Consider the following 18,036-nt stretch of genomic DNA (forward strand, 5'->3'; position numbering starts at 1 on the left):
CACGCAGTGGATATTGCATGGTGATGGGTTCTAATCCCAGCTGTGCTGTCTTCTGTGTGACCCTGGGCAAATCACTTATTTTCTCTGGGCTTCAGTTACCTCACCTGTAAAATGGGGAGTGACACTGAGCTCCATGTGGGACAGGGACTGTGTTCAACCCAATTTGCTTGTATCCACCCCAGCGCTTATTACAGTGCCTGGCACATAGTAAAAGCACTTAACAAATACCATTATTACTATTCAGGGGCTAAACACATTGAAAATACATTTTATTTAAAAAATCCCAAGATTCTATTTAAAAAAGTTTTTATTACATCTTATTGGAAATTATGGTTCTCACACACACCTTCCATATATATATATACACATATAGATATGTACATAATACATGTATATATGTATATATACACACACACACACACACACACACATCAAATTAGAAAAACGACAGCTGAAATATAACATGACTGGTTAAAGACAGCAGTGTCATAAGGCACATGTTCAAGTATTAGTGTAACAACTATCTGTGTAACAAATCTTGAAAAATACAATTCTCTATCACAGGTTTGGCGGACGCCTTCAAACTGTAAAAATAGAAGTTATTTCAGAACTAAGAATTTTCCTGGCTGGTGAGCACCGTTCTTTTCAGTCAGTAACTTACAAAGTTTTAATTCTAAAGGAATATGAACAACTTTCACATAGTAAATACTGACTACATGGAAGAAAGTCCAACACGCACCCAGTTGCCAGAAGCCAAAAAACAATTTTCAAACAGCAACTATGGCAAATAAACTACCAAGATCTCGCTGCCAAGTTGCACTGTGACTGCTCCAGGGGCTCACAGAGACACTTTAAATGAAACTAATTCTTTCATCTACTGAACAATGGCTTCTCTCCTCACCCCTCTCATGTTTAAAAAAAAAACAAGTGACATTAACCTGGGGTTTGGGATACAGTCTGAAACAACACCCTCCGCCACCACCACTGCCAGCAATGGGCTGGAGGCCTTAAAGTAAGTGGTTTATCTCATTCTTGGCAACTGTGAGACACATATGAAATTCATATTTAAAATATGGCAGACCACACCAAACTGAAATCTTTTCAAAAGTTGACAAAATTTAAGACCCCAGATCACTGAGCCATGTTTCTTTTCCCTTCTGTGACCGGGGAGACAAAGAGGATCTGAATTCCGGTGGATTATCGAGTGTTTTCCTGGTGTGGTCGAGACAAACCTGCAGTAACTCTAGCTCCGTTTGAAGCCATATTTTCTACACTGGATAGATACACAGCACCCCAGCTCGGGAAATGGTCTTAATATTGCACTAGCAACCAGAACACACAATTAGACTTGTCCCTGAATATTTTACCTCACCACTGCGATCAAAAACAATTCATGCTTTTCCTGAGGCCTTTGAGAAGATGTGCTAAAGGCCTCCATCTGAGAATCATTACAGTGTCTATGTAAAAAAAAAAGTCACTTCTATTCAGTGCTGTTACCCTTATTAAAAATTAATTTATAAAAAAAACAAACCGTGAATAAACAGAATCCAATATCCAAGTGAATTTGCTGCCTTTGCACCACAGATTGAAGTCAATTTTTGAGATCGCAAACTAGATAAACTATATCAAACCCGAAAGCTTCAAAATTAGCTAATTTCATTTGGCCTCCATTTACCGTCGACTTTTGATGCATCACATGAGACTGATTTCAGTGAAGGAAGGTTATACACACATGACCAGCATCTGCAAGAAACCACTTCCTTTTCCATTCTCCTCCCAAGTATACAGGAGGCCATGATTTGAAGGCAAAATCTGTACAAAATTATCTCTACACACTTGAAGCAGAAGAGCTTGAAAGAAGGCAAAGACTAACACTCTGTTTCTTTGCTGTCGACCCGATTCTGGCGCTGTAATTTGAAAGAGGCTGCCTTCTCACTTCTAGTTACAGGATGGTCTGTGAGATCCTCAAAAGATTTTGCAGCCGTACTGCTATTTGGGAAAGGGTCCTTCTCAAAAGCATCTTCGTCGATGTGAGAGTCAGTACTGGGGTCTTCCTGAATGGTGTCCATCCTCTGGTGGTCCCCTCTGGGCGCCGCCGCCGCCGCCGCTCCCGCCGAGGACACGGCTGGAGTGGGTGGCAGAGACTGAGGCCTCCCCGGGGGCTGAGGGGCAGGAAACGGCTTGACGATGCGAACCGATGCCGAATCCATGCTGCTCAGCATCTCGACGTTCTGCGAACCGGTGAGAGGAGCAGAGAGCACTTAAGCTTGGGTTTGCCATCATGGTCACAACAAAAGGCTTCCACATTCTAAGTGACCCGTACGATATTTCAACTGGTGACGGAAGCCGGGGCACTCTGCATGCTAAGACCTCAACTAATCCGGACTCTCCCATCCTGCTCAGATGGAGATCTTACCCTATTGTTCCCTCTCCTTTTCTGGAAAATCCAGGCTGCTGCCAGGAAGACCTCTTCTTAATACTGTACCTGGAGGCCTCCAGCCCGGCATTATAACCTGACTCATATCTTGACACTCGGAACAACACGATTTCAATTCCAGGTATACTGGACTGATTTTCAGGTCGCAACACTATCCTCGTCACATCCCAGCTATTATGACTTTTCCCAATGAGGTGTTCTACATTGAATTTTGACAATCCACCCTTTCTCCTTGCATGCAGCATACTTACACTAGGGTGGAACAGAGATAAAGATTTCGTATTCTCCTCATACTGTTTATCCAATTTCTTGTCCTAGAAAGTAAAAACAAAGGCAAAAGACTTTTATTTTCTCTCAACATACTATACAAAATTAAGACACCCTTCATATCCTTGATCAATTTTCCTGTTTCTCACATTGAACAAGATAATCTCCAACAAAGCTGTGAAAATCAGTGCTGAGTTCAGGGGGTGAGGGAATTTCAAGTCAAGAGTGAACAACATCTGTTCCCAGCGGTGGTGTGGCATGTGATGTTTGCCCTCTAACAAAGCAGCTTTTGTGAGCCTGGCACAGTCCCCCTCAAGTGGTGTCAAGTGTACCAATGGTGGGGGGAGGAAATGACCTAATCCAGTTTCTTATTCCATGGGCAGAAAAACAGCTGTGGCATCTTTTTCCATCCTTTAACTGATCACGCCGAAAGGGCAAAGAGAAACTAGGTGGCCAAACTGGGGGGAAAAAAAGGTCTACAGTGAACTCAGTAAAAATTTTCTTCTCACAAATGAGTTTCCCCTGAGACTAAAGGGATGTGGAGGAGACGGCATCACTAGTGCCTGAGGGAAGAAGTGACAGAATCCTCAGTCGACTCGCTCGCTTCTCAGAAGACGAGGAGGGTGGATCCCGAGCGATGCGTGGCTGCTGACAGATTCCCTGCCATCAGCGAATCAACCCCGCTCCGTAGGACTCTTCCATCTCGGGGCACCTCGAGGGCAAACAGCACAGTGACAGTGCAGGGGGCAAATGGGCAAATGTTCCAAAAGAACATGGCACAATTTTAATCAAACGTGTTTGTTACTGCTTCAGTGACATAGCTTTAAACCTGGTGGCTTTTTTTTTTGAACGTGGTATTTGTTAAGCACTACGTTATTATGTGCCAAGCACTGTACTAAGTGCTGGGGTAGATATAAGATAATTGGGTTGGACACAGTCCACGTCCCACATGAGGCTCACAGTCTTACTCCTGATTTTACAGATGAGGTCATTAAGGTTCAGAGAAGTTAAGTAACTTGCCCAAGGTCACATAATAGACAAGTGGCAGACAGAAGATTAGAACCCAGGTCCTTCTGACTCCTGGGCCCGTGCTCTTTCCACTAGGCACTGTTCTGCTGGGAAGGTACCCGGTACACTAAGCGTTCAATAAATATTTAAGGGACAAAAATATGTACTAAAATTTCCCACAAAACTACAATGATGGAGTATAGCAAATGGCCACCACAATGCCAGCATCACAGAAGAAGGTGCAAGCAGCAGTTAAAGCAGAGAAATCTCTTCATTTTGGCACTAAGATACTCATTTTGGTGCATGTGAATGTATGGTAGGGGAAAAAATGCAAAGCAAAACAATCATCTCTAAATGTGAATTTTCTAGAGAGAAGAGCTTGCTCACCAAGGGAAACTGTCAGACAGTCCAGCTGCTGACTCCAGGACCCCCACCGAGCTTCCACAAACAACATTAATTCTGTAATCGTCATTAATTGTGGAAGCTCAGTTGGGGTGCTGGAGTCAGAGGGCGGGCTGGCTAACCCTTGCTGAACTCTTCTCTCTTAAAAATAACCACCAAGAGATGGTTGTATTGCTTTACTTTTTTCCCCCTTCACTCAAATGTTTGTTTCAGAATTCTTTAAAATGTGCTTTTTAGTCTTTCAAAATAAGTTGCTTGAAGGTAAACCCTATTTAAGATTCTTAAGGAAAACTGGATCCACTCAACATTGCTTACTTCAAGCTGTGCTTTTCACCAAGAAAACAGAATCATTTAAGGAAGGAGGGCCACAGGGTAAACCCGGGCTGGACGGTCTGCATTAGAGCGAGTGACTCTGCCATGGGCAAATCAGGAGTTCACCATCTCATGCCTGCAGCAACATGCAGAATGGGTAACCTGGATCATCTTGAGAACTAGCTTAGGGAGAAGAGAATGGCCCTGAGAGTCAGGGACCGCTGTTCTAATCCCAGTTCCAACATTTATTTGCTGGTTGGCCTTGGGTAAGTCACTAAACTTGGGAAGCGGCGTGGCTCAGTGGAAAGAGCCCGGGCTTGGGAGTCAGAGGTCGTGGGTTCTAATCCTGTCTCCGCCACATGACAGCTGGGTGACTTTGGGCAAGTCACTTCACTTCTCTGGACTTCAGTGACCTCATCTGTCAAATGGGGATGAAGACTGTGAGCCCCACGTGGGACAACCTGATCACCTTGTATTCCCCCCCAGTGCTTAGAACAGTGCTTGGCACATATTAAGTGCTTAACAAAATGCCATCATTATTATTATTAATAAACTCCTCTATGCCCCTGTTTCCTCACCTGTAAAATGGGGATTCACTACAGACTCCCTTCCCTTTAAATTCTGAGCCACATATGGGACAGGGACTGTGTATAACCTGATTTTCTTGCCTCAACTTTAGCGCTTAATATAGTACTTGGCCCACAGGCAGCACTGAACAAGGACCACTATTATGATTATTATTATCTTCCCCATGCTTAGCGAAGTTCTTGGCACATTTATGTGCTTAACAAATACCACATATTACTATTGCTATTATCAGTGATATGTGTTTATCCCATGTATTCTAAGCAGAGACAACTCTATATGACCCAAAGAGTCTCACTTTTTTTTAATGGCATTTATTAAGTGCTTACTATGTGCAAAGCACTGTTCTAAGCGCTGGGGAGGTTACAAGGTGATCAGGTTGTCCCATGGGTGGCTCACAGTCTTAATCCCCATTTTACAGATGAGGTAACAGAGGCACAAAGAAGTTGAGTGACTTGCCCAAGTCACACAGCTGACAATTGGCGAAGCCAGGATTTGAACCCATGGCCTCTGACTCCAAAGCCCGTGCTCTTTCCACTGAGCCACGCTGCTTCTCTAAATCCACTTGAAGTCAAATATTTCAATTCTCTCTTGCCAAGCCTTTTATTAGACCTGTGGATTGCTACAGTCCCCTCCTCTCCCTTCTCTAAGGATCAGTGAAAGATGAGCAAAGCAGGAAGGAACAGAGATCAAGGGCTTGAAAAATTCACTCCTGAATTAATATTTTATGTGCCAAATCAAAGTCATTACAGTTTATCAGAAACAGCTTCTGACATGTTGAAGACTAACTGTACTTACCACACAGTGGACAAGGATACTGAAGGGAATCCAAAATATCAAGGAGAAAACCAGTACCGATCCAACTATGTTGTCCGCTAAGAACTTCCCTGTAAAACAGCCAAACTGATTACCTCGAGCATACATTTTTTATCTTAAAGATAGCAGCAATAATATTTTTGAGTAATGGCACTTATTTTGTGCAATGGTCTGCACTATAAACCCGAAACAAACAGTGTTGGTTGCATTCCATCCCCGTGGCCATGCTGGAGCTACAGCTTCCCCCAAACCAACGGGATACCTGATCTCCTCTCACTTGTCCTTCAAAACAACCGTCCTCAAAGCATCTTGGCAATGTGGCTTAGTGGAAAGAGCATGGGCTTGGGAGTCAGAGGACAGAGGTTCTAATCCTGACTCCGCCACTTGTCTGCTGTGAGACCTTTGGGCAAGCCCCTTAACTTCTCTGTGCCTCAGTTACCTCATCTGTAAAATGGGGATGAAGACTGCGAGCCCCACGTGTGACATGACTACTTTGTATCTACTCCAGTGCTTAGAACAGTGCTTGGCACATAGTAAGTGCTTAACAAATACCATAATAATAGTAATTACTATTATTACTGCTAATGCGGCAAAGCGGCCTATCTTCAGGGTGGCCCCAGGAGGCCTGGAGCCAGAGGGTCCGAAGAATCACACTGCTTGGATTACTGCATGCCTAGAGCCTGCTTAAGGAAGCCGAGGCTCATCTCCTCCCTGGATGACGGCAGGAATCCTATCTTCTAATCCTAATGTACTCTTCCCCAAGAGGGTAGTAATACAGAGCCCTGTCACCAGTAGACGCTCAATAAATACCATTGATTGATTAGACTTTGCTGTCAAATAACACAACAAAATGATCGCTGGGAGCTACTCTACACACGGTTGCTGGGAAAAAAAATAAGTCTCTTGACATATCTTTGTAGTCATCAAACCCACTCTGCCCTGGACCTAATCAGATCCTGGTATCCCAAGTACTTATGATATCACAATCCAGTTTTATTCCATTCTGTTCTTTCAAAAGAGGAAGACAATTTTAACCTTAAAAGGCACTTCTGCTGTGCCCTATGGATTTGGAAATCTGGGACTGCAGAAGACAGCCTGCAATACAAAGAATATGTTGTCTCTCTGAAGCAACACACATCCACTTTTAAAAGTTTTCCAAGACACAAAGTCTTCAATCCCAGAATTCATATAATTGAAAAGCCCAACTTTGACTGAATTATACCACAAAGGTGCCAGTATTCTATTTTAATTGTGAGAATAATGATATTTGTTAAGCGCTTACTACGTGCCAGGCACTTTACTAAGCACTGGAGTGGATCCAAGCAAATCGAGTTGGACACAGTCCCTGTCCCACGTGGACCTCACATTCTCAATCCCCATTTTACAGATGAGGTAACTGAGGCACAGAGAAGTAAAGGGACTTGCCCAAGGTCACACAGCAGACAAGTGGCAGTGCAGGAATTAGAACCCATGACCTTCTGATTCCCAGACTCGTGCTCTATCCACTATGCCACACTGCTTCTCAAAAGCAGGGTGAACACAGGGTTAACTTGGGGTAAAATATTTGGGGGCTAGGGTGTTGGGGAAGCGGGTCTTTGAGGAATACAAGGAAGAGATGGGAGACAGGGGACTGAAGGGTGACAACATATAATAATCATAACAATGATGGTATTTGTTAAGCGCTTATTATGTGCCAAGCACTGTTCTAAGCGCTGGGGAAGATACAAGGTAATCAGGTTGTCCCACATGGGGCTCACAGTCTTAATGGAGAAGCAGCGTGGATCAGTGGAAAGAGCCCGGGCTTTGGAGTCAGAGGACATGGATTCAAATCCCGGCTCCACCACTTGTCAGCTGTGTGACTTTGGACAAGTTACTTCACTTCTCTGTGCCTCAGCGACCTCATCTGTAAAATGGGGATGAAGACTGTGAGCCCCCCGTGGGACAACCTGATCACCTTGTAACCTCCCCAGTGCTTAGAACAGTGCTTTGCACATAGTAAGCGCTTAATAAATGCAATATTGTTATTATTATTAATTCCCATTTTACAGATGAGGTAACAGGCACAGAGAAATTAAGTGACTTGCCCAAAGTCACAGAGCTGATAAGTGGCGGTGTCAGGATTAGAACCCACGACGTCTAACTCCCAAACCCATGCTCTTTCCACTAAACTGCACTGCTGAAGAGATGGAGCGAGAGAGGGATAGAAAGGAAATGGGGTAGGGAAGGAGAGTAAGGCAAAACAATCAACATAGCCTAGAGGAAAGAGCATGGACTTGCTGGGCAACCTTGAACAAGTCACTTACCTTCTGGGTGCTCAGCTTCCTCATCTGTAAAATGCTATTTAAATACCTGCTCTCCCTTCCCATTCATTCATTCATTCATTCAATTGTATTTATTGAGCGCTTACTGTGTGCAGAGCACTGTGCAGTCCCATTGAACTGTGAGCCCTACATTGGTAAGGAACTTCGTCTGATCGGATTGTACTGTACCTATCCCAACGCTTAGCAGAGGTCTTGGCACATAGTAAGAGCTTAGTAAATATTACATTTAATATCATTAATGCAAAGAAGGTATTTACTCTCCCTACTAGGCAGAGACTTCATCCCCCTATGCCACAGTCACCACTGCTGCGGCTGGGGTTATCAGCCAAAGCAGGACCACACCGTCACAAGGAGGGTGCAGTAGCTGTGCAGACTGGTGCCGAGCAGTTGACTCCAATTCAGTGAATGTATCGATGGCCTTCTCTGCACACAGTGCAGTACCGGAGAGTCTGATAGAGTGAGTAAGCGTGATCCCAGCCCTCGAGGTTTACGCAGCTCCTAGAGTAGCTCTGAAGTCCTGACACTCACCTTGACCCCAAGTGGGTTCCACGAGGTCTTTGAGGCCTGAAGGAGGTGAGCAAATAGATGGCTCATCCTCACTGGGCTTCAGGGCTGGAGGCTAAGGAAGGGATTTGCTCCCCTCCTCCCCCCGCCCGCTTAGCCCTGCCAGTGAGGGCTAAAGAAACCCCACAAGTCCCATGGAGTTGTGATATATCTGTAATTTTATTTATTTGTATTGATGTCTGTTTCCCCCCCCCTTTAGACTGTGAGCTTGATGTGGGCAGGGAATGTCACTGTTTATTGTTGCATAGTATTCCCAAGAGATTAGTATAGTGCTCTGCACACAGTAAGTACTTAATAAATATGAGTGAATGTTCCAAATGGGCGGAAGATGTTGGGGCAGTTATCTTGCCTCCACTCTGGGCTTTTCTCTGGATCCACAGGGTGGGCAGGATAGCTACTGCTGCCCACCTGGCCCAAGAAACTATGGGGGGTAAAGTTCCCGGCATCACTCTTTTGGAGCAGATCCCAAAGGGAAAATGGCCATTCTGCAACCCAAGTTATGTCCTGAGACAAGAAAGGAGCCACTCAAAATGGAGCTGGGAATTCAGCATGCATGGGATACTTCCGAAATCCTTTAGAGTCACAAGCTGTTCAGCTTGTATCCAGGGAAGAGGCAAAGCACTGACGCAAATGCAGCTGCTTTGAAAAAAAAAAAAAAGTTAAGAATGCACTGGGGGAAACCACAATTAGTAGATTTAGTAAGATGGGAAAGTTGGCTAATTAGTTCAATATTCTCTCTTCAAACTTCTAAAAATAGGAAATTCAGCCGCAAAAGGTCTGATTCAAGGAAATACCTACCAAAAGTATTGATGCTAAGTTGGTCAATAAAATCCCAAAATCGCTCAATCACATCTTGGATTCGCTTCTCACATTTACCCTGCAAGGTAAAAGTTATATTTACTCATTATTTCATTCAATCAATCGTATTTATTGAGCACTTAGAGGGTGCACAGCATTGTACTGTGCTACTGGGAAAATATAATGTAACTACCAGTGGGTTCGGAACGTGTCCACAACAAGCTTACGGTCTAGGGGGGGTGACAGACATTAAAATGAATTATGGATAGGTACACAAGTGCTATGGGACTGAGGTGGGGTGAACAGAAGGTAAAAATCCAAGTGCAAGGGTGATGCAGAAGGGAGAGGGAGTAGCCGAAATAAGGGCTCAGTCAGGGAGGGCCTCTTGGAGGAGATGAGATTTTAATAAGGCTTTGAAGGTGGGGAGAGTGATGGTCTGTTGGATATGAAGGGGAAGGGATTTCCATCATCATCATCAATCGTATTTACTGAGCGCTTACTATGTGCAGAGCACTGTACTAAGCGCTTGGGCAGTACAAATTTCCAGCCAGAGGCAGAATATGGGTGAGTGGTGAGACAGATTACATCGAGGTACGGTGAATAGCTTGGTGTTAGAAGGGCAAAGGGAGAATACTGTAGTTGAAATTAGCGAGGTAGGGTAGGAGAGGGCGAGGTGATTCAAGTGCTTTAAAGCCAAGGGTAAGGAGTTTCTGTTTGTGGAGGTGGTGCATGGGTAATCTCTAGAGGTTCCTGAGGAGTGGGGGAAACAGAGTCAACAGGTTTGTAGAAGAATGATCTGACCGGCAGAGTGAAGTACGGACTGGAGTGGGGCAAGACTGGAGTCAGGGAGGTCAGCATCTTGGCTGATGCAGTCATCAAGGAGAGATGGGCTAAGTGCTTCAATCATGGTGGTAGCAGTTCAGATGGAGAAGAAGGGGCAGATTTTTAGTGATATGAAGGTAGAAATGGTAGGATTTGGTGACAGATTCAATATGTGGGTTGCATGACAGAAAGGAGTCAAGGATAACCCCCAGGTTACTATAGCCCTATGAAACAGGGAGGATAGTGGTGCTGTCTACAGTGATGAGAAAAGTCAGGGAAGACAGGGTTTGGGTGGAAACAAAGATGAGGATTTCTGTTTCGGACATGTTCATTTTGAGATGTAGGCAGGACACCCAAGTAGAGATGTTCTGAAGGCAGGAGGAAATATGAGACTGCAGCGAAGGAGAGAGATGAGGGCTGCAGGTGTAGACTTGGGGCTCATCCCCACAGAGATGGTAATGGCACTTGTATCTGTGGCCTTTGAGCATTTGGTATTTGTCCCACCCTCAGCCCCAGAGGGCTAATGTACAAGTCTCTACATTATATATAAAAAATTATTTACTTATACTACTGTCTGTCATTCCTTCTAAACTCTAAGCTCCTTATGGGCAGCAAACGTGTCTACTAACTGTCATACTGTACTCTTCCAAGTGCTTAGAACAGTGCTTGGCAAACAATACGTACTGAATAAATATGACTGATACTCTCCCAAGTGTTTAGTACAGTGCTCAGCACACAGTAAGTGCTAAATGAATACTATTAAATGATTGACTGAAGCCATGGGAGGCTTCCTGAGTTCCCCAAGGGGGTTGGGGAAGGTGGGGAAAAGAAGGGGACCCAGAACTGAGACTTGAGGGATTTCCACAGTTGGGGGTGGGAGGCAGAGGAGGAGCCCACAAAAGAGACAGAAGAGACAGCCAAAGAGAGAGGAGGAGAACAAAAAGAGGACAGTGTCAGTGAAGACAAGGTTGGATAACTTTTCCAAGAGAAAGGGGTGGGCCACAGTGTCAAAGGCAGCTCAGCGGTCTACGAGGATTAGGATGAAGAAGATGCTGTTATTTCTGCCTAAACTTCAAATGAAGTCATTAACATATAAGGCAATTAGCACACAAAGTCCTTAGCAGGGAAGTATGAAAGTTGCCTCAAAATCTTTTAAAAGTGCTCATGATCAATCTTTGAGAGCAACCGCATAGTGGACTCTAGTGACTCTGAATAGAAAGCAAGACAAACCCAAACCACCACTTTTAGGCAGAGGCAGATTTCTCTCTCTTTTGGAAACATCAATAGGTATGAGGAAAATACCAATAGTTCCAGTTTCCCCAAGCAGTATTCAGTAGCTAGACTGTAAGCTCACTGAGGGCAGGGAACCTGTCTACCAACTCTGTGATACCGTACTCTCCCATGTGCTTACTAGTGGCTCTGCACACTGTAAGTGCCCAATAAATACCATCGATTGATGGATGCTGTTACCTCTGCAGGTTACTCTTTGGCAGCATCATTCGGCACCTCTGTCGTCCCTGCCGCATGAGCTCCAGAGTACAGCTTATGGCTCAATGCTCCATCGGCTCGCCCCAAGTCCACCAGTTTCAAAACAATCCGCTTTGATAGTAGCAGAGAACCAGTTTCTTCCCTATCCAGTCCTGGCTTAGCCCCCCACACAAGGTCTATGCTTCTGTTGTCTAATATCAATTGTTCTTTGTTGTCAAAAAAGAAACCTCAATAAGGTTTTAAAAAAAAAATCAAAACCCAAAATTTTAGTGTCACTTTTTTTTTTCCCCTCTCCCTGCTATAGTCTGGTAAACATTTAGAAATAAAAATTCCCAAGATGATAGCCAGGAGAATTGAAGGGATCTATACTTACATTCATGTCACAGAATCCTACAGTACAGGGTTTCCCTTTCCTCAAAAATAAGTTCTTCTGGTCAGCATCAACATAAGGGGCACATTTACCGGAAAGATCCCGGCAGCAGACTTTGCAAGAATTGTCGGTTTCTAAAACAAAGCACAAAAGCAAAGCACGGAGTCCAAAGTTTCATTGAACACAAGGTTCCTTTCTTCCCTGGTGCAAACAATCCTAGTTTTGTCCCCCCATTAAACTTGATCTATTCAGTCCTTGCTCCTTCGGGCAACAACACCAGCTCTCTCCTCTCCACATATGCTTTACACCGCCTTTACACTAGATGCCCCATGACACTGAAAAACTAGTAAGAACAGAAGAACACTCAGCCCTTTAGTTTTCACATTCTCAGCTGAGGAAAAAATGACCCTCAGCATCTTGGCCAGAACTGAGCTCAGGTTCATTTCTAAAGGGCCAGCCAGTTTTCCCATTTCTCACTCACACTCAATTTTCAAGGTTGTTAAATTGTTTCCTTACCATTGCATGCACAGGATTGGAGATTCTTCTCTCTCTCACAGAAAGGAATGCAAACACCATCCTTGCACTTCCCCAGGTCCAAACACACGGTATCATCTGCAGCATTTCCAGGAGGGGGACATTCACTACTGTTCCCTGGACACGGACAACCATTTCAGAATTGTGCAGTTGCTGAATGTAACAACAGGACTCTCGGGGGCCGTGACAGTATTTATTAAGCTATTATAACGTGCTATGAACTGTGCTAAGCCCTGGGGTAAGGTCAAGATAGAAAAGCAGTGTGGCCTAGTGGAAAGAGCATGGTTCTGGGAGTCAGAAGGACCTGGGTTCTAATCCCAGCTCCGCCACACATCTGTTGTGTGATGTTGGGCATGTCCCTTCACTTCTCTGTGCTTCGGTTCCCTCAGAGTTAAAATGTGGATTAAGAGTATGAGCCCCATGTGGGACAGTCCAATCCGATTTGCTTGTATCCACCCCAGCGCTTAGAACAGTGCCTGGCACATAGCAAACGCTTAACAAATGCCACAGTTATTATTAAGATAATCAAAGCAGACACCCCCTCCATCCCACATGGCTCCAATAAAAAGCACAAGCTTTTCCTCAAAAGAAGGAAGGTGAAGGAAGAGACACAGAGACACCCTCCAATAACTACCGCAGGCTGGATTGGCAACAGCCGAGATGAATTACTGAAAATCAACCTTACGGAACAGACGTACATAAAGGAAGTAAAGTTCAAAGATCCAAGCCCAGGAGACCATGGTGGACTGGCCCGCTCGGCTCTATACTTCTACCTCTGGATGGAAATGGGGTCTAAAGTAAGCAAGCCACCTTGAATAACGAATGACAGGTAATATAAATGAGGTGAAATTCATGCAGGATTACAGGGGCGAGAGCAATACTATGTCCAAAGGAGTATTTACAGAATGGATGACAGAACTGATCAGATTCTCGTTCCATGTACCAAGGCACATCTGCGGGCCATCGATAAATGTTTGATGGGGAGATTAACTTTTCTAATTCAAGGACTTCTATTTCCTTTCCACTTCTGAACATAAACAACTGTGGCGACCAAGATACAAGTAGATGTGGAGTACCCCAGTTCTCCTAGAACTCTGGGGTTGCATCCTCGCAGTACCCTACATTAAGGAAAACTCCCTCTAAGGCTGCACCGTGGCCATAAGTCGTTTCTTCCCGCCCCGCGCTTTATCCAGACACCCTCGCCAAGTCAGAAAACCGTTCCCTCGTCTCCTACACAGTTTATAGACAAAAACACAGAGAGAAAAGCCGTCTCCCAGTGCAATAAGGGTGGCTATGTGATTTTTGAATGAGGCAGGAGGGCTCTGTCAAGCACGCGATCGTCGCTGTGCCAGAGGGAGCGGGAACGCCTGGCCGGGTCGTGGTGGAGGCTTCCTCCTCCGCGAGTGAAAAAAACTGCAAGGACAAAAAGCTGCCCCAGTCAGGAGACAGACCAGGGCCTGCTCCCTAACTGGGAGCTGTGAAGCTCCAATTCCCCGGGCACAACTGAGATAATGAAGAACTAATGGGCTCTTAGCCAGCTTTAAAGGGCTGAAACTTAGAATAGCTCGAGAAATTGGTATTCTATTACTTTTTTCTTGCTCCTTTAAATTGGGAACTCCCAGGGGCAGCAGCCGCAGCTGCACACCGCTTAAATCTCCATGATATTTGTTGACACTGGGGGCAGCCAGACAGCAGTGCTGAAATAATGAAAGGAAGTAGTAAGCTATTATCACTCACCAGTGCAGTAGGACTGTCCTTTGCAGGTCGCATTGATAGCCTCCTGGCATTTCTTCTGGGCAGTCTCAAATTGACAGTTCTTACAACAAGGACTGTTCCGATCACTGGGGGAAAGGGGCAGGACAGACAAATGAAGCCACAAAGAAAACTTATTTTTGCCATCAAGAAGAAATTACTAGGTTCTCCAGTGTTTTTTCTACATTGATTATGGACCAAATAGATCACTGTGAATAAGGAATAATCATTTTCCCATGACTGAGAAGCAACAAAATGAACTTGGCAATGCACAGGATATTCAGGAGGATATGAAAAGAATGAGGACTGGTGGGCAGAGCACGGACCTGGAGTCAGAGGACCTGGGTTCTAATTCCACTCACCACCTACCTGCCTTGTGACACTGGTGCCACCTACTTGCCTTGTGACATTGGGCAAGTCACTTAACTCCCTCCTCCTTGACATGACAGACCACCACTAAACCCACCTTCAAAGCCTTACTAAAATCACATCTCTTCCGAGGTGGGGGCATTCCCCAACTAAGAGCCCATTTCCCCTACTCCCGCTCCCTTCTGAATCACCTATTCATGTGGATCTGTACCCTTTAAGCATTTGCTATTCACCCAACCCTCAGCCCCAGCACATGTACATGATTTGTTCATTTCTTACAAACTCTGATTTGGAGAAGAGGAATCTGAAGGATCATGGGGTTACCGGCTCCGCAAGTTAGCACCCCCTCCACATCCAAAACAATAAGCCAGGCCAGTGAGCTTGTGGGCTCTATGGACAGAACCCCTCTCACCTGCACTGCACTCCTGTTTTCAGCATGCAACTGCTGCTGCAGCAGGGATCACTGTTGAGGTTCATGATGCCAGGGTCACACTCTTCTCCCTCATCCACCCTAGAGTTCCCACACACCTTGTTGCTGCGCTCTTGGAAACACTCCCGGGCTTTAGTCTCGATGGTCTTGAAGATGGAATCCTTACTGCAGTTTGAAAACATCTATTTAAAAAAATCCCACAGAAAACTTCATAAAATTACAACCTCCAAAGGTAGAGAGTTCCTGCCTTTGTAACATCAACGTGTCTGAAGAAAAAATTTAGATGCAACATTACCCATTTGAAGGAGAAGGAAGGTCATTCCTGAAGTCTCCTATTTCTTGGTGGACCACTGTGTACCTTGATGCACACATCTTCTCTAGCCTCTGCTACTGTGCCCATAGAAAAGTCTCCCTTTACACATAAGTGAGGGAACCACACATCTCAGCATCACACATGATTCACCATTTATCAGACCTACAGGCATGCCATGGCCAATTTAAATCAAGTGATGCCAAGTCAGGCTTAATTCACTTATTGCTAACTGGCTTTGAACACTGGGATACAAGAACACGAGCAATGCTGTGCTGGGCCCACCCAACCCATTCGCTTGTCTTTTACTGTGGCACCAAAGGACGTGAGGAGGAGTAGATAGTGTCCTCTGCGACAATCAGCCACTCATTCGCAACCCTTACTTTCTCCTCTAAAACCAAAATGGGTTTAATTATCCAGGAGTCTACTCTATTAATGCAGTGAAGAGGTTGGCCGGATACCAGAAACTCTTGAAAATGCACCCAGAATTTCTGGCAAGTTAATGACCAGTCCCAGAAACTCTGAAAAAACAACTGATTGACAAGGCGGCTGCTAGAGGAGGAGAAATCAATAGGTAAATGTGCTATGCAGATCTGTCCTCAGCAGTTGGCTGCCAGTTTCCAGCTGGGATGCAGCACGGTCTGAGGTTTTGTTTTACCATGTCCATAAAACGCTTGTCTGCCCTCCTTGCTTTCTGTCTCCCGATTCCAGCTCATCGAACAGCAGTTTTCTGGTATCCTGCTGTCACCCATTCTCCGCAAAAGTTTCACCCAGTAGAGTGAGCACAGCCTTGATGCTAGCAGACCGACTAGATTCCCTCTGTTCTCTCCTTGCCATTTGTTCTTGAGAACAGCCTGGGAGGGACGCCGGTAGAACATCTCAAAGAGCCGGATGACACTCACATGTGTTAGCCTCCGTGGCTGCGAGGCAGACCAGGGTCTCCTCAGCCCAAACAGGCCCGAGAGCCACTGTAGGAGGCCATGGGCTTTTTTTTAATGGTATAAGGGCTTACTATGTGCAAAACACTGTTCTAAGCACTGGCCGGGGGGGGATACAAGGTGATCAGGTTGTCCCACGTGGGGCTCACAGTCTTAATCCCCATTTTACAGATGGGGTAACTGAGGCCCAGAGAAGTTAAGTGGCTTGCCCAAGGTCTCACAGCTGACAAGTGGTCGGGATTCGAACCCATGACCTCTGACTCCCAAGCCTTTGCTCTTTCCACTGAGCAACGCTGTAATTACTTCTGAAAGTAATCACAGGGTCCCAAAGTTCTCTGGCTTTTCTCTTCCTGGAAGAGATGATAATTGGATATCTCCACCAAGCGAGCCCCAACCATCTACCACTTAAGCTGCGCTACCACCACCCCTCCTGGTGCTCAGCTAAGCACCCCAGACACCACAGGGACAATTCAGGATCCAGCCAGCCGCCTATCCTCCCTCCTGAGGTTTGCTGCCGATGCTCAGGAGCCTGACCTCCTCCCACTCCTCCTTCCTGCCAATTTCCCCTCCCTCCTCTCAGCAGGCAGGAATCATTCCTTGGGACCCCCTCTTCTACCCCAAATCCAAATGCAGACATGCAGGTTAGGACTTTGAGCTTTTAACACAAAAACTGTAAAGGGAGCCCAGAAACACCTCCAGTAATTGCAGGCTCAGCCCCCTCCAAATAGGGGATTCTGCCAAGAGTCTGATGAAAGTGGCAGCTTGTACAATTTACCCAGCTGACACACTTGCAGAGGTTGTGACTTCTGAGGTTTTTCTGCAGATGTTCCAGGAACCCTCCCTGCCTCTCCCCAGTTCACCCTGTGTTTTTCTACCCCCAACCTCAGAGAACATTGTGGGACACAAAGGACACTGATGTAAGCTGAGCACTCAGATCATCTAAAGGCATCTGACACAGAACCATCTTGAACCCCAAGTCTAACATTTTCCCGGTGAAACCCTCGACGACCGGTACCATGGTTGTGAGTGCCTCGCTCCATCGTGAACAAACCTGAAGATGGCACACGGAGTTTTCTTTCCACAGTCACAGGCTGTATACTCAGCCCAAACAACAATCTCACTACTATGCGGTTGATGCAAGGGGACTAAGCAAGAGTGTGCGGCTGGCTCAGCACAGAACATCACTACTAGTGAAATACAAATCACGCATACAATCTACCTGCAAGGAGAAAACTCAAACCATAGGCTCAAAAAAGTGCCACGCAAGCAGTCAGTTCAAAACATTAGTTGCCTGGCTGCTGAAGGGAGGCAGCAGCACATTAAGCGGCACCCTGGATTCCTGAGCTGTCCTAGTTAGGAATGCACTTCTCACTCCAAGTAAGTAAGGGCATTAGAGACAGAGTCACTAAAAATTGGTTGCTTTACCCAAACTCAACTGGACTTGGAGCTGCCAGCTCCTCGCAGAGCAGAGGACCAGGTCTATCAATCAATCAATCAATCGTATTTATTGAGC

The 18,036-nt window shown here is 45.5% G+C and overlaps 1 protein-coding gene across 1 annotated transcript in view; it reads right to left on the bottom strand.

The window, feature by feature from the left end:
* Positions 1–248: 248 nt before the first annotated feature.
* The window catches only part of ADAM17 (ADAM metallopeptidase domain 17), a 58,225-nt gene continuing 40,437 nt past the window's right edge, over positions 249–18,036 (bottom strand). The window contains exons 12-19 of the mRNA XM_038772118.1: positions 15,258–15,457; positions 14,462–14,565; positions 12,707–12,841; positions 12,194–12,324; positions 9,511–9,589; positions 5,810–5,898; positions 2,689–2,751; positions 249–2,231 (exon numbers count right to left, since the gene is read on the bottom strand). Coding sequence (XP_038628046.1) covers positions 1,869–2,231; positions 2,689–2,751; positions 5,810–5,898; positions 9,511–9,589; positions 12,194–12,324; positions 12,707–12,841; positions 14,462–14,565; positions 15,258–15,457 — 1,164 coding nt within the window. The 3' untranslated portion in view covers positions 249–1,868. The remainder of the gene's footprint in view (positions 2,232–2,688; positions 2,752–5,809; positions 5,899–9,510; positions 9,590–12,193; positions 12,325–12,706; positions 12,842–14,461; positions 14,566–15,257; positions 15,458–18,036) is intronic.

This window comes from Tachyglossus aculeatus, chromosome X1 (genome assembly GCF_015852505.1).
Source record: "Tachyglossus aculeatus isolate mTacAcu1 chromosome X1, mTacAcu1.pri, whole genome shotgun sequence".
Lineage (NCBI taxonomy): Eukaryota > Metazoa > Chordata > Mammalia > Monotremata > Tachyglossidae > Tachyglossus > Tachyglossus aculeatus.